At 34.4% G+C, this 23,389-nt stretch overlaps 2 protein-coding genes across 2 annotated transcripts in view; one reads left to right on the plus strand and one right to left on the minus strand.

The window, feature by feature from the left end:
- The first annotated feature begins 126 nt into the window (after positions 1 to 126).
- LOC137933581 (dynein regulatory complex protein 10) lies at positions 127 to 8,021 on the plus strand. Its single transcript, XM_068777583.1, has 10 exons — positions 127 to 247; positions 1,484 to 1,728; positions 2,174 to 2,281; positions 2,477 to 2,500; positions 2,659 to 2,821; positions 4,252 to 4,387; positions 5,081 to 5,230; positions 6,253 to 6,382; positions 6,903 to 7,073; positions 7,953 to 8,021. The coding sequence occupies exons 1-10, from the start codon at positions 127 to 129 to the stop codon at positions 8,019 to 8,021; spliced, it is 1,317 nt and encodes a 438-aa protein (XP_068633684.1).
- A 582-nt stretch (positions 8,022 to 8,603) lies between these two features.
- Positions 8,604 to 23,389, minus strand: part of LOC137933330 (differentially expressed in FDCP 6-like) — a 32,623-nt gene continuing 17,837 nt past the window's right edge. The window contains exons 2-10 of the mRNA XM_068777249.1: positions 19,968 to 20,156; positions 18,901 to 19,041; positions 13,134 to 13,373; positions 12,393 to 12,622; positions 11,995 to 12,184; positions 11,201 to 11,337; positions 10,153 to 10,289; positions 9,636 to 9,760; positions 8,604 to 8,931 (exon numbers count right to left, since the gene is read on the minus strand). Of these exons, the coding sequence (XP_068633350.1) occupies positions 8,791 to 8,931; positions 9,636 to 9,760; positions 10,153 to 10,289; positions 11,201 to 11,337; positions 11,995 to 12,184; positions 12,393 to 12,622; positions 13,134 to 13,373; positions 18,901 to 19,041; positions 19,968 to 20,156 (1,530 nt within the window). The 3' untranslated portion in view covers positions 8,604 to 8,790. The remainder of the gene's footprint in view (positions 8,932 to 9,635; positions 9,761 to 10,152; positions 10,290 to 11,200; positions 11,338 to 11,994; positions 12,185 to 12,392; positions 12,623 to 13,133; positions 13,374 to 18,900; positions 19,042 to 19,967; positions 20,157 to 23,389) is intronic.

Consider the following 23,389-nt stretch of genomic DNA (forward strand, 5'->3'; position numbering starts at 1 on the left):
CTAAACATAAAAAGTTTCCATTCATTATTTCGACTGTATTGTTGCCTTAGCAACCGATGTGTTTGCCAATCGTTGAATTGTGTTAGATATAATTATTAAATACGTTTTAGAATAAAAAAACAGGTCATGGAATCCCAGTCAGTTGGGACATTACAATCACCGTCTACCTTTTCGGAGAGCTCTAAGACTGGCAGCAGCAAATCCGGTGCCAGTGGCAAAGAAGAGCAAGATTTCACTAAAGATAACGGTAGCTATATTTTTACTTTGCGACGAAAATAGGAGTAGTGGTAGCGTAGTGGTTGATTGAAGTTTACTAACGTAATTCTGAATTACGATATTCAACAAGAAGTACCATTTTATCATAATTGTAACCGTAGGCCTGTTGGAAATCGCCCGTATCAAGCCTCATTCGACGATCTTAACAATATCATCTTTCTACATTGTGGGAGACATTACTTGGTGCTTACCGGTTTGTAATGTCTACACCAGAACCCCAAGGCAGCATTACCTAGTTTGAATAAAAAACGTCTATCTCATATAATTTAGTATATTTTGCAACCAAAAATCCGAAAAGTATCATTTTATCATCACACTTGACCGGCGTAGTGGATCCTTATCCTCTTCTTAATACGTGCCATTTTTTCGACTAATATACAAAGAAATATTTATAGCCTGTCAACGGAAAATATCAAATATGATACTTGAAGTCTGTGTTTGCTTGTTATGGGAGGCATTTTTATATCTAAAGTATCAATGAAATAGAATGAATAAAAAAAATTGATAATTATAACTGATCTGGTGAGCGATACTACAAATAATGCCTACATGGAATCCGTAAACAGTTCCTAATTAATTTTTCAATCAATAGGTCGTTGAAACCAACTCCTTAACATGCTTTTACAAATTCGAGTTCTATCTACGACATATGTTATACAAATTTATATAAATAGAATTGTGGTCTATTGTTGCTTCAATTGGTATCATTATTTCCATTGTTTTGATTATTAGAATAATAATAAATTAATTTTATAAGTAAATACAGAACATTGATTTTTTAAGACAAAATCTAATGAATTTCTTAATATGTGGCTTCACATATGAATGAACATGAATGAGGAACCAGGTATGAATAGATACGTAGGTGAACCTTCAGGAAAGGAGTCAAATTGTCAATTAAAATAGCAATGGGCAGGCCACATAACACGCAGAAGTGATGGCTGTTTATCTGCTGGTTTGACAGACAGACGACCTTGTTGAGGTTGTCGGAAGATTCTAGATGCAGGCCGCCTCCGGATGGTTCTAGTGGAAATCTTTTAGTGAGGGCTCATGTGTAGCAGGTCGACCTCTTACTTGATTTTAATAAACCAGATTAAAGAAGACTCAACGAGTCGATATTTGTAAATTAAATTTACACTTGTTAAATATGTTATGTTAACGTGTAAAATAAAAATGAATATATGATATAAATTCTTGTTTTACACAGCTGCTTCTCCCATCGATTTGGAATGCCACATCCAAGCAGAACGAATAACAAAAATTCTAGACGAATCAATAAACAAAACCAAGCTTGCTATATGCCTGCCGAACCTTGTGAAGGAGTATCGTACCCTGAGTTCAATCCTCTCCAGCCAGCACATGGATGATCTAATTTTAATTTTTGACCAGTACGACAGTCCCTTGTTCTCATCTAGTTTACTGAACACGAACGCTATTGATGATTTGAAAGCGGTAAGTGTTTGACATTGTTACTAAGACGGCAGACGATGAATGCAGGCCGCTACCAGCCGGTCCTATTAGAAATGTATGGAGGATCCTTATGTCCAATAGTGGATAACGAAGTGTTTAATTCATTTTAATACATTTTACGAAGAATTTCAATGCATGAATCATCTCAGAATAAGAGAACAAACCTTTATATGTTAAAAAAGAAGGTTCGTAACTTATTCGCGGAAGAATCGTCATAACTCCATCTGTATTGTTTCGAGAGATGTTTGTGCTGTTTCCTTAAGGCTTTTACAGCTTTATCGGACAAGAGTTCACGGAGCGGAAGGGTACACTACTCTTTCTAATAATAAATTATGTACGATCTATAAGCTGTTGTTTACGCTTTACTTTATCTTAAACATTTTTATTATTTTAATTACAATAATAATTAAACCTTTTGGATTTTCAGGGTGATGTATCATTAAAGAATCGCTTGAATCCTGAATTGGGCCTTCTTCTGCACATTATGAACAGCTACCCTGCGTTGAAAGCAGTGGTCAACGAAATGGTAGACGAGGTAATTTAAAAAAAATTACTCTGAACAAACACGTTATTCCTTTTTGGACTATTTTTTTATCCATTACTCGTAGCGAATAACGATGAGAAAATATAAAATAGAGATACAGATATAGAGGTAGATTGAATATAATAACATATATTTACATAGTCCATATATGTATAAATTTATTAAAAAAAATTCTGTGCTTTACAGATGAAATTGGAGGTATCAAATGGTGTAAGTTGTAACTGTTTTTGTTATAATTTAAATATAAATACGTTTAATATTGTATTATTAAATGTTAAATATAAACTGGATATCACAATTTATATTCTTTATTAATCATTATTATTCTTTTGTTTACACACTTAATATATTTTTTCTATATATTTAAGGATAAAGAAGCATCTCCCAGTTTGAAGTACATTATAGCTTTGGAAAATTTCCGCGATCTGATGATAAAGCAAATGGAAACCACAGCTGCCGAGGAATTAGCGATGAAGCTCAAAACCAGGAAGCTAGAGGCCTCGAATGAAAAACTAATCGAAAATATTAATGGTGATTTAGAAATCTCTATAAATTTTATGGTAATTTTTGTACCGAAAATATTATATGACAGGGGTGAACAAGCTCCTTGATAGTTCGAGCCATTGTTTGGAATTTACATATTTTCGCTAGTCGCAATTTGAATACGCATTTAAAACATGCAAAGAACATTCTTTTTTTTACAAAAAAATTATGACTAAAGTACAAAATATGTGTATTGAAGTTAGATATATGGTCCACGTGTATGACAGCACTCCTAATAATACTTAAGATGCCGGTTAGTTAATTATGATCGGTGTTTGGATTTCGCTAATTTTATGGTAAAATATTAATAATTATTATTCGCACCAGTAATTTGTTTCGATTTCCCAGAAACTGACATAGGTTATATAAATTTAAATATTGGAATAATTCGATAATCAATCGTGGCCAAAAACAATCGTTCAAAGAGCCGAAAGTGGTTTATGCGCAGTTTTGCTCCCTCTATTATATAATATATTCTTCTTATTAATGTGCCATCTTCTTACGAAGGTTGGCGACCATAAAGGTTATTTAAATTTTTGACATCGCGGCTCTGAAAATCAGGTTCTCTTTTTAAACCACTGACATAAGTTTTTCAGCGATCATATCCGGCTTCTACCAACGCTTTGCTTTCCATGAATTTTACCCTCTACGATAAGTATAATACATAAAGGGTTTACATAAATAATTTTTTATTACAGTCAGTACTTGACAGAAAAACCTTCGTTTACTTTATCATTGTAAGGAACAATGATACAGTACCTAATCGATTACAGCGATGAAAGAGGATAGAAAGAAATTGAAATTATGAGATAGATTAGCTTCTCACGACAACAGGTGGCTTAACCTAACCGAAAGGCTATGAATGGATTCCATCTATAAAAGCCAAGAATGTGTTTACTGATTGATGTTACACATTTTCGATTTGACCCAGATTATCACAGCTTGCTTGCATGGCATAAAATCATACAACTTTGTACACCATTTGCTGTTTGTTAGTTTATTAAGCCCTTAATATTTTCCAAATATTACTAAAAGGTCTTAAAGGTTAAGATTGTAGAAATTTTTCTTTTAATTACTCCGTGTTCGCAACACAGCATGAAACGACCGTTAGGAAGACGTTAGTATGATACGATGAAATACGTTTTTTATACTTCATATCATTCACTTTTTAATTGGCTAACTTCTACTTTCTTCCGACATTTTTAGACTTAGGACATATCAAGATTATGTACAATCTAATCCAAAACCATCTGTTAATTAAATTTGAGTTTAGTGAATAAGCAATGCAATGTCCATGACTAGTAGAGAATGTTATACGGCAGAAATGACAACGATGTGTGTCTAAACGAGAAAGCTAGTTCGAATTGCGTAATATAGAATATCTATTAAATGAAATACTTGAAATGTTTGTGATGCAGAGTACACGCGGACATTGAAAGAGGAGACCGAAAATTTCGAAGAGACGATGAAGAATAAGGCTCAGATCATCGCGAATCTGGAGAGCGATCTGGCCGCGCAGAACCACGAGACCTCCTTGAGACTGCAGAAAAAAATGTAAGATAGCCAAATTAAAAACATGACTTCAACTAATTCTTTAACACTTTTGTGGGTAACAAGTAATTATTTTTTACTGTACTTTAACAAACGAAAAAATTAAACATGCTGACTGCAATTTAGAATTAAATAGGTTTGGTTAGGTGGCGATTGTCTTAGCATTATCTTGGGACAAGCCCGATTAATCACTAACAGCATCAAATGAATACCCTGAAGTAAAACAATGTAATTGTCATACTTAATTTTTGTTAAACATATAACTGTACACGTTCTTTAAATTCAACGGTACACTAGTTTTTTTTATTAAGGGGTAATTGTTATTGTGGCTTATGTCCAGTTATGGATGTCTTACGTTTGAAATGATAAAAATGATAATGATGTCAGTGTTTGTTGGCGCTCTCATTTTAGGTTCCGAACCTGCTTTTTGTATACACGTGCCGTAGGGACGAAATGCGTAATTTTTTTCATTAGTTGTATTGTTTTTTCATTATGATTCAGCGTAGCGTCAATTGACGTCGTAAACTGTATCCACACTTGCTTGTCTTTTATCAGACGATGAGTTTGTTTGTAAGGCGTCCGGGGACTCCCCGTATACTTCACGTGTACTAAGATAAAATGTAACCGAAATAGAAATGAAATTATACTGTACGGTAATCTACTAATAGTCTATTTTCTTGTTGCTATAAATTTTAGACTTGATTCCGAGCGAAAGATGGTGTTGGCAACGCGGGCACATTTAGTCAAAAGTGAGATGCTTAAAGAAGAAGAAGCAGAGAGTATTGAAAATTACGAAACTCTTTTGAAGATGCATCTTGCCGATGAGAAAACTCAAAGAGCACGCAGGTGATATTGGTGTTTTATCTACATAATTTATGCTTTTTAATCATATTATAAATAAATATGAAATTGATCTAATGGTCCAAAAAAATTTCGACATAAATTTACTGCAGGGCCCAAAGTGGTTACATGACAAAACTAAAGACGGGAAAATTATGGCCACTTGTTAGATTTAAGCGAATATTACTCACGGTACAATTGAGTTTTACGGGCGTAGAGAGAGGTTCTCTATTCTGTCTGAAATGCAGCACTGTTGTGCGAAATAAGATAAGAATATGAAGTTGTTTATACATTAGCGGGAACAATATCACAAAAGATCAATCTGACTACCGCACGACGGATGAAGGCATTTTGTGGCGACGTTTGTCAATGCGATGTCCCTTTATAGCGGCGTTCCTGGTAGCGAGTCGTCCGCTGTCGCGGTCTAGTTAAAGTTGCTAGTCAAACAAGGTAGTTGTTAAAAGTCCAAAGGCCCAGCAGACTTAGGCTATAGTTCAGACTGAGGCAGCAAAAAGTCGTTTCCGCGACTATGGAACCATGCATCTTGTAAAAATTTTGATTGTTGGATTAACCTCAAAAATTAATAAATTATCAACACTAATCATTAAGCCTTATGCTGTAATGTAGCTTGACCCGTACAGCTTATCAGTAAAGAGTCATATGGATGTTGTTTTCAATATCACTTATATGTTATTTTTTGCACAAAGAAGGTATTAGTTTGATAAACGATACTGTTTGAAGTCTATGGCGGAGGCCTCTTTGTCATAACATGAACATTCTAGTGGTGATATGTTCTTCTTATTATCAGCCTATAGATGCCCGCTGCAAGACACAGGCCTCCAAATATTGCAATAATGAACTGTCTTGCGCCGCCTACAATCATTTAATTCCTGTGACCTTGATTATGTTGTCAATCGACCTAGTGTGCGACCTACCCACGCCGCATCTACAGGCTCATGGAAGTTACTCGAGAACCATTTGACTCCAACTGCTGATATGTTTATCATGTATTTTGCTTAAATTTTAAGACTCAAAGTGGAGACCCAGCTACTGTCGTGGTTGCAGAAGTACGATGGTGAGATGGCAGACAAGCAGTTGGAACTCGATGACTTCACCGAAAAATACGAGGATGAGTTGAACAAGTGTGAAGAATTGGAGGTGCGTTAATACAATGCATAGAGTAATGAAGTTTTTCAGCTCGCGAAGCCGAACCGCTGAGACCGACGAAGCTGTAATAGCCCTACGAGACTAACGTCGACATCAGTCGAAACCACAAATGGAAATTAAAATATAAAACCTTCTTGCTATTATTAGTATAGAAGTAATATACCTATTTAAATGGCTGAAATAAATTTTGAAGACTCAATTTAACGCGTCAAATGTCATTTAAAATCACTTTGTTGTCTGTGTTGTATTAGTTTCTAAATATTTATAGCTATTTAAGAATAAATGTGGATATGTAACAAATAAATGAAAACAGCACACATTTCAAGGTTATCTATTTAATTTTAATACAGTATTTCAAGGAACAAGACTTTTTTTCCAAAAATGTAATCAAATCTTTAAGATATTTATTCTGAGAAGTAAATTATTTGCCATTTGATTGGTAATGATAATTATGTATATTTACTATATTTAATAAACTTCGTCAAGTTTCGTGTGTTTCTTTGTCCACTAGGCGAAACTAGCAGAGCAGGACAAAGAATATATACCGCTTATGGAGGAAAGAGAGGCCGAGTACCATCAAGAAATGGCCGAGAAGATGGCAAAGTTCCTTCAAGAGCACGCCGCGAGGGTTATACAGACAGCATGGAGGACGGTTCTGACAAACCGCGCGGAAAAGAAAAAGGTATTTGAAAAGATTTTATTTTGTACTGATTTTTTGATAACTTTTACAATTGTCCCATAAATCCAATAGATTTTTGATCCTGGTATGTGCTGGATACCGTATGATATATTCTTTCATTGTTAGCAGCAATCTTACCAGATTACAAAGTGTCCCATAAATCAGCGTCAAAGTGACGTCTGTTGATAGGCATGTAGTGGTTAACCTCCAAAAATAATTTATTTTGAACTTTGAATGTCAATATCCTTTATATTACCATTCAATTAATACATAAATTTGTTATCTTCTTTATATTACAATAACTAAAAATTTTCACTATTACTTTTTTCACATTCAAATGAGTAGCTTCTGTGAACGACAGATGAAAATTCAATGCAATGGTCTAATTTACAAAGAAAATAGTACTTATTGCCAAACCATTTTTGTACCGATATTTAAATAAATGGAAGCAGAAATCTGCTTCCATCTTTAACCATCCGTAAAAATGTGTGACATATGTAGATTATTCATCAATATATGGGGCATACTGTATCACAATAAATTGCGAATCTAATCTTCAATATATTATGATAATATAATAAACCTGTAACGATCTTCTGTAAGTAAAATTAATGCAAAATTACTTTTGTTGCTTGTAGAAATTATTATGTTGTTAATATATGATGTAAAGGGAACACAAAGGATAATACGTCTCAATTTGTAGTGCACTTTTCTTAGATAAGGGCATGTTCAGAATTGTCGTTTTAAAATTTTATATTTGTCGCAGTTAAAAGGAAGATCTAAAAAGGCAAAAAAGAAGAATTAAACATCCAAGTTGTATCCCTCCCATCTCTTTTATTATTCCTTCCAAATCCGTTTCCTATGCCCATTAATTATTTTCAGCTCAAAAAGCTCCAGAAGAAAATGCAACAGGCCGCCGCCGCTGCGGAGAAAAAGGGAGGGAAAAAGTGAAACAGAGACGATTGTACTGTTACATTTTTATTTTTAATAATTGATAATAAAATCTAAAACATCATTATTTTTATTTACAAATAATATCCTAGACACATGGGTATAATGTACTTATGATGAAACGTTGAAGCATCTAAAGCAATTTCTATAAAGCGTACATTCAACGATATGAATTTCTATTCAATGTAGAGATAAATGCGCGGTCTATTTTTTATTTAAAATAGATATCTTTACCATCATTATCAGGACGTCTACAGCTGAACAAAAGCTTTTACTTATAGATTTATAATAAGATCGGTTGTAAGTGGCCTCCTGCAGGCCTCCAGACCTTCCTGGTTTTCTAGAGACCAGGAAGTCCTGACCCTGAACTTGATCATCTAGGTCATCTGCCGACGTAGGTGGATGTCCTACGCTGCGCTTCTCGGCTTCTCTGCGCATTCAATTTTTTCAATCCGCTCCCGGGTAATTTACTTGAACTATAGTCCGATTACAGCCCAGCGGACGAAATGAACTGGTTTTGCTCATTCCCATTCCTATTGCTATCGCGATCATATAGAGGAATTTCGAGCAAATGCCTTTCCATGGTTCGTCGGTCTAATGCGAGCTAGCCGCAGAGGCCCGAAGATGTACATTTGCTACGCAATAATACTATAGTTAAGTACTAAAATAATTTCTCAACGTTTTCTTATGCTATATCTTACTTTTCTTCATTAACTTTCGTATCATTATATTCTTTATTTCTATCTTTAATCATTTCATAAAATTTTAATCATAATTTCTCTTCATCGTCCAGAACTTTGAGATGTCTGATCGCTTTAACGTCAATAAGAGTGTCAGAAGAACTTTTGGTGGTCGGCACGAATGATATAGCGCGTCGAGCTCTTTCTCCGTTGCGGAATATTGGATGATCCTGTAAAAGATCGTCAAACATCTTTTAGTGATATTTGCATATTACAAAAGGGTGTATATTGATTTAAGTGTAAATTTCAACATGCAATAGTAACTAGATGTAATTGTTGAATGTAATAAAGCTTTTGATGAGTATCGGGCAGTGTTATGGCATAGTCCAAATCCAACAAGAAAACGTTAAAAACAGAAACAGTTTATTTTATAATTTATTGCTTATCAGGAACATAACTGCTTTTTATTCATACATAAACTGTCGTTTAACTGTGTTTAGCAGTATTAGGTTATAGAACCTTGCGCAGACGAATAATTAAAACTTTCTTAATTATCGTAAGCATGTACGACATTCCAATATACGATACTTGATGCAATTTGTGTCTTAACACGTATTCCTAGCTGTCAATTTCTCTGTGATTATATGTTATTATGTGGTAATAAAATGTTCCAGGCTATTTTGGAATTTCGACATTTTATCTCTTTAGGAAAGCATGTGCGATTTAAATATCAATAATGAAAATATTTGAATTGTCAGAGTTGTTTTCAGTTTTTTTGGTTAGTAACATAATTAATGATTAATTTGTATATACATACGTAGATAGATTAAAAAAGACAAAATCGAAATACACACGAAATATAATGAAATAATTAAAGTTGTTTTTATAACAAAGCATACAATGAAGCGTAACATGAAATGTGAATAATACTAACCCTTAGTTGTACATGCAGCGCTTGGGCGTTGTGTTCAGTCTTGGATATTTTCTCTTGGGCCGCTTTTAGTTCTGCATCCAGTCGCTGCTTCTCTTCTTCCAATTCTTTTAGTCTTCTTTCGGCTTCTGTAACATTAAACTATCGTTATAAGAATCCTCAAATTGTACACGATAAAAAATGTGACAATAATAATTATTTTATTACTACTCGTACATAACATAATCACCATCTCAACCGTAGGACATTCACTGTTGGAGACTGCTATCGATTTCCAATAAGACCGTTAAGAAGTGACCAGCATTGAACGTCTACCATCATACCTTTACAAGGTCACCTGTCTACCTTGTCGGTGAACGTTCTACACTACGCTTGCCGGTCCATAATCTTCAATCCAGAACCTTAAAGCCGTAGCAGTCATCCGTTCTGCGCTCTATGTGACCTGTCCACTGTCATTTTAACTTGCTAATCCACTAGGATACCTAAGTTACTATTGTTTAATGTACACAAAATAATCGACCTCGGAACTGAGCCTCTTTCTCCGCTTGAAGCATTTCAAACTGTTTCCTTTTAAGTCTTTCCTCTTCTAACAGTTTATTCTGTTCTTCTTGAAGACGCTCCAATTCTTCTCTTCTTTCCCATTCCTCAGCCAGAACTCTAAAAGTAAAATAAATGTGAAAATTAAGGTAATATAAAATTCCTCTAAAGATTTCTTATTTAATAACTTAAATTGAGCATTCACAGGCTTCATTATAGTTACTGTTTTTTTTTTTATTAATTCACGTTATGTATACTTTCCTACTCTTTAAGTAAACGGTCGGTACTTACGTATCCATTTTAAGAGAATTCTTTATTATACGGTATCACATTTCATTAAATATTTTTAATATTTGTTCTATATATTTATACGGATTATCTAAAATGTTGCCAGTTATATTTATGTTTATCTTTTTCTATTATTATTAATCCTATTTGTCTTTGTTTGCTCATAGACGTTCATTGCAAGGCATATATATATCTATAGATATCTAACTATAGATATATACACAGAGGGCGCTGCTGCCTGTCTTCTGGAAACTTCTATGTGACCAGTGGCAAACTTATATAATTCAAGCACAAAGCGTGAATTATATTACATTTTTTTTTCGAGAATCGAACCCGCAATCTACAATCGTAAGTATCGATACTCTACTGCTTGGCTACCACTGCTATATAAATACTAAACATAAGGTTTTTTTATCTATATATTTCATTTGCAATATATTGACTCTGGGGTGAACTGCTTTCTTAAGATAAAACTTTTGATTTTGTTTATATTATTGTACAATTTTGTAAATATGTAATAGCATTAAAGCTTAGCCGTCACTTAGCCATCACTTAGCCATTATGAATAAAATAAATAAAAGATATAGTAAGATATTATAAAATACCCATACACTTATACACACAATATTACATATATACATTGTTGTTACATATACATTATTGTTATATTTGTCATGTATCTGATTGTGTACAAATTCGATAGTCGATAATAATAAGTATCACTTTCCTGGCGCGATATATACCTTGCTTGCAGCGCCCTTACTATTTCTTCATCTCTTTTAGCCTGTGTCTCTTCTTGCAGAAGTTTTTCGAGCTCTGCTTGTGCGTTCTTCAATTCTTCTAATTTCTTATTGTCTTGCTGGGCTAATTCAGCTAATTCCTGTAAAGTATCTTTATATAATTTTTTACGTAGGTGACGAGAAGCCAAAATCACCAACACTTATTGTAATAAATATAGTGAACTCAATAGCACTGTATTTTAGCCCGGTTTTTGAAATACAATTTTCGGAAAAATGCTATAATTTTATTTAATTTCTATCTATCTTTCATTTTATAACCACGTCTACAGAGCGTTGTCTTTATCATACAGTGCTCCGTTAGTGTGGTACGTATGTACAGTAGTAAAATCAATATAGTCTATCGTCATCGTTTTAAAAATAAACACTCCTGGACAGGTCAGAAACGCCCTGTATTCAGGCGGTTGAAAATTTGAAAATGGAAGTCTTTCCGCTTAGGTTATGTAGAGCGTATACGTCCTACGCCGTGTTTGCCGGTTCGTGGTTTCTATTCCAGAACCATAATGGGACGTGCCAAATCAATTGACACGTTTACTGCAAAATTAAAAGACAGTATTGTTTGCATATTACCACTCGAGGGCCTGATGGTATTATCTGAAAGGCATACAAAGGAAGAGTAACACTTACTAATAATAGGAACCCTTATAGAAAAAAATACTATTGACTTTTTTAACAGGCTGAGGTCTCTTTTTGAGGTTTCTTGTAACAGGTCACTTTTTGGTAAGCCAATAAAATCTCACCTGCGCCTGCGCTTCGGCAGCGAGTCTCGCTCGAACTTCATGCTGTAGACGAGCTCTTGTCTCCCGGGCTTCTCTTTCTCGTCGTGCCCCCGCCCCGCGTCTCCCTGCTCGCGCCCTCCTCTGATAACCCTCTGCACCTCCTGACACCGCTGCCGCCTGACGCAGTGACGACACCCATTGCAACCGACTCCTGGTTTAACATTCGATATAAATGTAATTTCTAGAATGTACGACATAAGCCAGGCTATACCTGATGATGGATTTCGTTGTATAATAATTTATAACGAAATTCATCATCGGCTATATCGAGAGAGAGCGCGTTGCAGAGAAGAATAGATTCTATTGCGAATGAACAGTGAGTATAGTGATCAAAATAATACACAATCAGTGTTATGTACTTGTGATCTTGTGTGCCGAACTCGAAAGTCCTCTCTGGCGTGATCAGCTGGAACCTCTGCAGCTTGCCTTCCCCAGCTGCAGCCTCCACGGAGCAGTATTCATCGATGGCGATTCTTCCGCACTGCTCCCGCTGAGAGGAGCTCTTGTAGTAGGTGAGAGCGCAGGGCTGCAGCACGCACCAGTATTCGCGCATGGTCGGCAGGAGATAGCCTCGCTTGTAGAGGTAGCCCTGGTTATAAAACTTAGTTAACAATCTGTAAATAATCATTGTTTTATTTTTAGAAAAGCTTTTTAAGGTATTTTTATAGAGGCTCGCAATAAATAGATTAGTTTTATACATTATTCTCTTTTCTATTTTATTTCTAGAAATAAGCACATGCATTATACATAGCGTACGTAGGGTTGATGTAGGTATAAAAGTTTTAAAGGGGTGCACGTATAACTCATTTGATAACAAAATCTTTAAAGCCCATTACACTTATTTACAATCAACTTTTATAAAATTATCAATCTGATGCTCTTGAAGTGCGATAGGCCAAAAACTACTACTGGCAGTATATAATCTGCAAGGACAGGTAATAAAAATTAATTAATTTCTTTTAGTTATCTTATATATAGTCAGCCGAATTTTGTAATCGTTTTTTCTATATTGTCTGGTGTATAGAACTATATCTGACAGGAAATGAGCTATACACCTTTAAAGCTTTTGTACTTTTAACAAAATACCTTGTTTATTTTACCTTTTTAATGATATCCTCGATGAACACGTCGTATATTTCATCAACAGCCTCCACTATGGCTTCGGAGTGGAGCTGTTGGTCGCAGCAGTATTTCGCTTCGAGTACCGCGAGGAAGGCGGCCCACTTGAAGTGTCCGATGGAGGAGCCAAGCGCCTCCCAGTCGGCGGCGTCCCAACGCAAGCCTAGACAGTGCACCAGCTGCTCCGCCACTATACCTGCTTCGGACGGTTGCAGAACCACCTGGAAAGAAGTAACCAGCTAGTTAATATATATTAATTATTACGAAAGGCGAACATTAGATTATGTTATACTCGCCCTTTTAAATAATATATAGGAAGACTTTAAATTAAAAACAAATAAAAGGAATTACAAAATGATATACAAGCAGGTGTGAGGAAATATGTAGCTATTATTTTTTATTATAAAAGTTAAATCGTACCACAGAAGGCCATCGTGCTGGATAATTGCCACTTAGTTACGCCAATACGTACAAATCATTACATATTACATCAACGCTATATAAAAATAAATTTAATACCTAATAAGACGTAGTTATATTTTAAATTGTCTCCCATTCATTGATTTTATTAAAGGGTCATGTAACTTAGCTAATTGTAAGCACAAACGATTAGTTTAAAAGGTGCAATACGTAAAAAAATACATATTTAAGATGATTAATTGTAAATTTTGTATGACTTTTACATAATTACTGCTTACATCTAGCAATCTATTGTCGATAACATTCTCGAAGGGGCCTTCGAGTTTAGTCATTTATTGCATCTGTTGCCTAAGCGATTAAGACTTTTGTGGTTTTCCAATCCACTGGAACTGTAGCAGCTCGAGCCGAGGTGCCCCAAGGAGCCCTCTAGCTTTTGTACATAAAAGAGAGGTTGAGGATTTACATTTTTTGATGAGAACGGAGCGTGGCTACGCTGACGGACAATAATGATTCACATCTTTCTTAACGCAAACGAACCATAGGTGGGCATAGTATTTAATATTCCTCCATTAAAAGAAATTTGGTGCCTCATCATTTCAACGCCAAAAATAATTACGCTTTGTTAGATTATCTAAATATTATATCTGGGTATCGACTATGACGTATATTGTATAAAAATACAACGAAATCACTTTTGCCACTTGAAACACTTTTATCTATTGAATACTAAAAATAAAACTCAATTGCTTTGATCATCAACACGTAATTTTATTAAATGCACATCGTAAAACAGTCTGCGCGAATATAATTAAAGTAAAAAAAATTGGATGGAGGTAGTTGGAAGTGGCCAGTATTATCGGTAAATGTCGTCTATTCACTTTGACTATCTACCATCACATAACGTCCGCGGTATCAACTCCAGAAAGGCGCCAACTGACAGTTGTTCTGTGCTCAATGTGGCCAGTTCATTGCCACTTCTATTTTCCAATCTGCTAGGCTATGTCGATTACTTTCGTTCGTCTACGGATTTACTCATACCTAACCTGATCTCGTAGAGAAATTGAGAGCATAGACATTTCCATGGTTGAACGACTTCTCACATCACTGATAATTACTTTGAATAATTATTTATTAAATATTATGACAATAGTATGTAACAACATAAATAGGACATTTGCAGTTCAAAATTGATGGAAGTGTACCTTTACTTTGGATACTATCCACGAAAGTGTATCAAAGGATATGTTGAGCATCTAGGAATCATCAGAGACAACTAGATATCTGCCATAGCTTGTATCAGTAACCATTATAATATAAATATTTTAAAATATAAACTCTAAGGAGCTCTTTCACCGTGAAATCGATTCTATTAGGTTCAGTAGACTAATACCGGAAATTTAGTCCATTACACTAATGGCAACCATTAGTTAATAGCGTTAGTCTAAAATGTTTTAGCACTATTATTTTGCCTCGGTTTCCGCTCAGCAACCACTTTGAACATTTTCTTTAATTATAGTGCACCGATTTTTGATCATAAACACCAATACGTCAAATGCGATCAATATTTAACAAGTCGTAATTTTATGAATTATTAATTTTAAAAGTTATTATTTATTCACATTTAGGAATGTGTAATAAATTTAAATGATTATTAAAACGATTGCAATTTAATTATAGATATAGAAATATAGAGACTCAGATAAAATTATAGTGAAGATATTAGTTCGGTACATAGTCGATTTTTATGACAATCTAGTACATAGACCAAAGCGCAGATGTGTTAATAGATTTAATAAAAATAACAACGCGCATAAAAGTTAGCAGTAGATTCGTTTAATAAAGATAAGTGTGTCATACTCTGGGCTTTATTAAATTTGTAATTCTTTTGTGGACAACTGTGTACGACAGTATACACTCCCATGTAAAGCAAAAACTTGTAAAAATATCCATTTATAGTGTGAAGGTTTTCTTAAGTAATAATAAAGCCCCCAAAGATCTGCACGATGTCTGTTCTTACGCTTCCAACGATTGTCCGCGACCTTAACTATGTCATCGGTCCCACTAGTGGGAGACCTACCCACGCCGTGTCTATTGGTCTGAAGTTGCATCACGAGAACCTTTTGACCTCAACGGGCATCGGTTGTACGTACGATATGCCCCGCCCACTGCCACTAGAATTAATTTATCTGCTTTTGTACCTGAGGTTTTGTAAAAGTGACCACAAAAAAGTCCATCTAAGTTCGTTATGCGTTAGGTTCTCAGATAAGGTTGCGTTTAGAGAATCCAATCTGATTCTAGTTATTATCAAATTGTGCGTTAAAAGTATATGTGCGAATAGACTGTAATAATATATAAAGTATATTACATTCGATATTTTAGCTTCGAAGCCTTTATTCAAAGAAGAAGTAAATAGGCACGAACCAAATAAAATGTGATATAAAATCATACGTATATGTATATACATACTTGTATAAGTATTACAATGACTCGTTATGCACACTGTATCAATGCAAATGCGAGAAGATTTGTGCTCCATTTGCGACAAGTCAATTGAAGTTACAAGGGTGAATAACCTCGACAGGCAGTCGTTGTTCATCGCATCCATCACATCTGCAAACCGCATGTGCGATGTAAAAGATATGTGTGAAGACGTCATAAGACCTTTTTTGTTTTGGTGGTGATTATTTATTAATTAATGACCTACATGATATGTCTTGTCAAGATGTAATTCTTTACATAGGTTTTCTTACATTTAGTTAAATAGTCTTCCCAGTTTTGTATCCCTTATACAAAATTGATCGTAATGTTTTTTTTTAGTAAAAAAATGCGTTTTCAAAATTCGGACTACTATATATAAAATCAATTCTTTTTTACATATCCGTATAGCTCTGTACTGCGTGGAGTTTTTGGCCTGAGAAGTGTGACGTTTCAGCCAATAGATGCTCACTGCATAGGCACTCACATCATAGACCCCCCCCCCCCAAAAGATGGGGGGATGTATAATCGCCACGCAGTGCAGGCAGGTTAGCGATCGAAGTGTTTATGTATTATGGTACGCAGAGAACACTGATGGCCATCCTCTGGAAACATAAGTGTAATATAATTATAATAGATTGTATCGCAGAAATCGAACCCTCGACCTACTAACGCAAGTCTCAGTCCTCTACCGCTGGGCTACTGGTGATTTCTTAAGAAGTAATTGATTGATAATTGATTATTTCTAATCATCCTGTATATTGTCACACAAAGCATTCATAAAAGCTTATATACCAGTAAAAGCTTTAAAGTTATTTACGAATAAGTGAGTTGTATATTTACAAGTTTAATGATTTTACAACTATGACCAATCTACCTATATATTTAATAAGAGTTTTGGGAACTAACCTATAAATCAGGCTATGTATACAAAAATATCTATTCGTAGTTTTGTATATTTAGAAATTTTCCAGTATTTATGATGGAATAGGTCAAATACAATGTACTGCTTACAATAACCAAGATGTAACACTTATATGGAGCAAGTGTATTGTAAGTGTGGCCTTTGGTAATATTGAATCGCTATAATTATTTAAGCAAATAACGACAAAATTGGAGGAAATATCTTGATTGAAACTATTTCTAAAAAACTTGCAAGATCAAGAAAACTGAATAAACAGTCAGTAGATCTTTTATCTGCAAATGTATCCCTCGATATACATGAAGCAATGTTTCATACACATGGTCACCATTATCATCACTTCAGCCGCAGGATGTCCACTGTTGGCCTTCCTCATATTTCTAAATCGTTCTGCAATGACCCTAATAAGATCTATCGGCTTTGTGGCCAGTTTTAATTAACGATTTTTATATACATACATATCTGCATAAAGACTTATTCATTGCACCGGTCGTCATTGACGTTAAGGTTCCAAATTCGAAACAGAAACGTAAGTAAGCCCTTTTGGCCGCAGTCCAACTTATAACAACTTCATGACGCATGCGGAGACATACGCCGCGAATAATTAATGACACGTAATATGAATTAAATGCACACGATTATGAAGAACTATTCTTAAGTTTGTACGTGTCGTAAAGACCATAATCGTTTGACGTAAGTTTCGCAACACGTTTTTTAAAAATCAATACATGTGATGTATCGATTGGGTTACAAACGATTCTTGTGTTATTTGAGTGAATAGATATAAATTGGTGTCAAATGTAATTGATAAATAAACGATTATTAAATATATTAAAACAAAATAGTACTACTGTGATCAAAAAGTAAGGAGAATTAATTGATAAAATGTTGTAAATTCTTATTTTTTTTTTCCAAATCAATTTCATCCCCGTCAAAGTAATTCCCGTTCGATAAAACGCACTTTTGACAACGTTTCTCCAGTCTTCGAAAAGGTCGGAATAGCCTTCAAGAACTTCGATTCGGTTTTTATGTCAATCGTGTCAAAACTGTGTCCCCGTATTAACCTTTTGAGTTTGTTGAATAGCCAGAAGTCGCACGGAGTCAAATCAGGCGAATATGGTGGTTTGGAAAGATAAGATTCGAGTTTTTGGCAAAAAGTTGCGAAGAATCAATGCAGTATGACATTGACCTATAGAGACGACGCGTTTGAGCCCTCGTCGGTTTTAAATGACTATTTAACCATACTTTTTCACCACATTTAAAATGTACTACCTATTTTTGTACTTTTTATTTTCTGTTTCAAATATGCATTGATTTTTAGCGTAGTATTGATTAAACAAAATTGTAGTAAGAATGAAATAGTTTGTTTTTATTTTATCTTGGTGATTTTAATGTATTAATATCTAAAAAACAAACGTTACTTAACTTGAAGAGGTCTGGAATAGTCGCCATAGGGAACTTACCCAGAAATCAACAGAATCTGTGCTAGTATGGTAGGTGGGCAATAGAATAGGTAAAGGAGGTATGCAAAGGACTAGAGAAATGTGAAGGTATGATGTGGAGAGAAAAAGAATAGGCGATGAAAATATGGAAATGGCGAAATAATACGCAATGGAAATATGAAAAGGGCAACATAAAATGCTATGAAAAATAATAAAAGGGCGACATATTATGCGAAGGAAATATGAAAAGAACTAAAATTTTCGATGGTAATGTGAAGAGGTCAACGGAATATGCGATGGAGACGTAAAAAAGGCGACGTAATATGCGATAAAAATTAGAATGGGCTAGAAAATATGCGATGGCAATTTGAAGTTGGCAGAATTTGTTACGAATTCGACATGAGATCAAAATAGCGCCCAAACATTCGACAAAAAGATCGATTTAGCCAGAAACTGATTTTGAGATTGTATAGGGGAGAAAAAGCTTACCACATAACGGCTTGTTTCTTCAGCGTCATGTACGAGGTCAGCGAGCAGACAGAATATTCTGAATAGCTTGAACACCGACTCATCACCGAACACGGGCTTGTCGCGTTGCAGAAGACTCTTACGACAAACGAACCAGCAAACCTGAATAGGGAATAACTAGATAATTACATCATTTTGCAAAGTATCTGAAATTTATTGTTACTAATATAATAAAAAAGTTTAATGATTTTTACACAACCTTACGAACGTCATGCAATAAGTGAACTTGTTACAATTACGCCCACAGACGAAGAGCGATTGTCTTTCACCCGTAACCATTGCGCGATAGGAATATAAGATGTCTATTGTTTCACTACCGGTGCAGTCATTAGCCGGCGCACGGAACTGGTTATAGCGATTAGATATAAGCCCGGTTGATTTCAGACCACAAAGAACGTTATTAAGACTCTGTAGTAGTTCACATTGTTTTTTATATTTTTTGTACCGTGGTAGAAAGTGCTGGCCAGTTCTCAATTTAACAGTTTAACTAAAAAGCACAATTTAGCTACGGATGTATGAATTGCAGTTAGTATCTACCTTAATAGTCTAGCTTATATTTACCAATCTTGGAGTGCAGTTTTTGCAATGATACAATAGTGTACAATTACAACGAAAGGTAACATAGAAACATCTTAGGATACTAATAAAAACTGAACGACGAAGTATCGACTTGATTTATTGTATTTCAAAATAATTTCCTTGACTATCTATGAATCATTGCATCCTATTAAGCTATTGTGAGAAGCAGTAGGTCCATTTCTTTGAATGTGACTGCCAATGAACAAACTGCCAGGATTTTCTGATAGATAGTTCTCTAGTCATAGTCTATCAATTGCCGTGCAACTTTGATTAAAAATCTGAGACTTTTTTTAAAAAAAAATCATATTTTCAAACAATGGCTCATATAGCATAAAACTTAAATTTTTTTTAGGCTTGTTAAAAATTATCTTCATAATTTTATTGTATTAATACATACATGCACATAACAATACAATATGATAATAAATTATGATTAGTATCTTGCGTACCTCACTTATCTTCTTCTCGTATTCTCTGACAACGGGCAGCGTCACAGTCTTCGGCAGTGAACTGAAGACCTCATGCTGTAGGTAGTGGCGAAACTCATCAAAGGTCAACTCCTGGGAGGATCTGAAGTGGTCCAAACCTTTCTCCACTCCGTACAGGTCCAACAGTGTTCCAATGTTCGCAGTTAAGACCTGAAAATAATGGAAATCACCGATTTAGTTTTTACTTTGAGTCGTGTAAGTGCCTATTTTTATGCCTAGGTTTTTTATTATTAAAGTGGCAGTGGGCGAGGTACATTGCTCGTGCCGAAAGTTCTTCGAGCGGCGACCACGAGGCGGTAGATGCAGCGTGGGAAGGCGCTCTACTAGGTAGGCCAACGACATGTTTAAGGTAGCAGGATAATGCTGGATAGTAGCTGCGCAGGTCATTGTGGCGATATTTGGGAAAGGCCTATACCTTGTAGTGAAACCAGAAATTATAATAAGGTCCAATGCGAAGGAAAATTCATGGGTTATCATTAAATTTAATAACTAATCGATGTTGAAAGACCAAGAAAGCTGAGCGAAAGACAATTAATCTCTAACTTTTGCGTCTAAAACTAAACACACAAAGCTCCAAAAAGTAAAAAACAAAGTAGTAACATAACAAAATACAATAGCCGGTCTTATCCCTCGAGTCAATTTCGTACAGGCAACCCTAATTTTGGGCAATGGCAACCTAACGATAGAGGATTAAAACTGGCGATCGAAGTTCGCGGGTTCAATTTCCGGGATTAAGATTCAAAAATGTAGGTCTTTTATAATTCAAAGGCAATCAAGTTTCCAGAGGATGGGCAGCAACGTCCTCTGCGTATCATACGTATTTACTTATATTTATAAATATATTAAAACAGTTGTTTTATTTATGTATTAACGTAATATTAAATACAACATAAAATTGCAATACAAATACTCCTTTACAAATCATTATAAATAAAATTTATCGCCTAATGTATTGCTAAGCGCAGAATTTTAGAATGGCTGTACTCTAAAAAATAAAAATTATGTCGGAAAAATAAAAGCAACGCTTCGTTTCTCAAATAAAACAACTAATCAATTAAAACACCTATCTCTAGCTGTGGAATAAAAATAATCGCGATAAATTCTTTTAGTGCAGAAAGAAAACTCATTTTGGTAAATAATTGCTGTTAGTTATTAAAATACAATAAAATCAATAAATATAGTGTTCGCCTTTAAATAGTTTTTATTTAATGAATTTTATATTGAACAATGACATGGACAACTTTTGACAGCACCAAATCGGTCGTGTCAGATAGTGAGTAATAAAATGAAGTGTTAAAAGTTTACAAAAGAGTAGTGTAGTATATGGTGTAGTATAGTAGGTGTAGTGCATTATGTAAGCCCAAACTAATGCATCTCATGCTATTGATTATTTTTTGAAGTTATGTAAAAGATAATAAAATCATCAGCCTGTAAATATATGAAATATCGGAAATCGTCAACCATAACTTAACAGCGCGATCTGACAACCCTATTTATCGGCATGTCGTTTTGGTCCGCGTATAGTGTTACTGTCGCTTTATCTTGGCTAATGAGTAAGGAGAGAACAAAGCTGTGTCATCGTTGTGTAACCCAAAGCAACGTGACTCCAATAGCTGGAAATGTTGATAAGCAAATCGTCCTTTATAATGTTTCAGTTAGTTCTACCCACTGGAAAGTTGTCTCTTTGTTGATAATATTATCTCTCTCTCGCTCAATATATATGTATGTATTTTTCAGGTACAAAATTATTTCTATTTAAGCTTTAGCTGATGTATCTTAACTAAGCGTCAAAGGAGCTGAACTTGGGTGATGGTGTACCTGATGTTTTGTTGCTTATCCTACTGTACTATTTATTTATGTATTATTGACATAATGTTTTGTATTAACTTGTTCTAAAACAGGGGTATTAAACTCGCAGCCCGGTTAAATGTTTTTGCGGCCCTGTTAAAAATATTCTGAAAGAGACTTTTACATTTTGATAAATTTTTATTTTCGCTTTTTTCAGTCTTCTTTCAGTCTTCACGTAATCGTTCATTCACTCTTCCAACAATATCACTTATCTTAAAAATCCCATTCATTCTAAATTTCTTTCTTTGCATCGCCTTTCATTCTCTCCTCAATTATCACAGTCTAGATCTATCTGTAACAAATTACCACAGTCTATTCTTATTTTATTAGAGTTTAGGTTATTTATTTGTGTTACAATATATCTGTTTATTAGAGTCAGAATAAAAAATATTGCTTCTATGAACATCAATTTTGTTTTGCGGCCCACTTAAAGTTAAACATTGGCCCAAGTTAGCTTTTAAGTTTGACTCCGGGTCATTATTTTTTTTTGTTTGAATGAGGATAAAGTGACAGTTAAAAGTTTATGAACAATTGAATGTGTATTTATCACGATAAGCGATATTACTTTTAATAAATATTTTCAGTATTGTACACAAAGTATTGTGTTCGTTTTACCTTGAATGTGCATTGTTTATAATTTATGCTTTTTGTCCGATAACGTTACTTTAAAACCACTTTGTGTTTCCCAGCACGGCGCCGTATGATGTAATGTGAAGGAAACGTAATAAATCCGTCAAGTTACGAAAAAGTCCTTTGTTTTTTAAGGTAACATGTAATAAGATTTATATATATGCCTTTATAAACTCGATTTTTTCTGTTATAAATTGAAATATACAGGTTGATTGGTTATAATCGTAAAACCTTGCCTATTCTCTATAAATTGATTTGTCTGAAATGTGTTAAATTAATGTGTGGAGGCGAGAATAAAACTAATATAAGTATGTATTTTACAAACAAAATGCGTTTTCATCTTTTTATTCCTTTTTTGTAAAACATCCGTTGGCATCTGTCAAAAAAAAACACCTAAAAATTAAAAAAAGGAGGCAAAGGTAACATATTGTCTCATCCTACGTTAATTTATTTTTTCTATTGGAATGTGACATGCCAATAACGTTTGACAAGAGCAGATAATGAACAATAATCTTAAGATGTAGTAATCTGAATTCTAAATTCGCTTTTTCTTTCTATATTATCATTACGTTATTTATTATTTATAAAACCATTTTCTTATGTATAGAGTGTAGCATACACCAATTGACAGCAAATGACCTATACACAAAAGCTTTTAATTCTATAACTAATCACCTGTATAAGGGTGATTGGCGTAATTTTAAAATGGGAAAGACAGGCGCAGCTAATTGCGCAGGTAAGTAAGGTGAACCTCAAAAAAAAACTTCATACGTTACCGTTCAAATAAGTTTTTATTTAACCTAAAATTACATATTTAATTCCATACATAACTTTTCCATTAGTACACCATAGTCAAGTTCACGGTCCCTTGCGTTCAGTGAACTAAGTTCCTATGAAGCTGTAAA

The sequence above is a fragment of the Battus philenor genome, unplaced genomic scaffold (genome assembly GCF_028537555.1).
Source record: "Battus philenor isolate CCGP_79_NKW_IND1 unplaced genomic scaffold, ilBatPhil1.0.hap1 SCAF_13, whole genome shotgun sequence".
Taxonomy (NCBI): Eukaryota; Metazoa; Arthropoda; class Insecta; order Lepidoptera; family Papilionidae; genus Battus; species Battus philenor.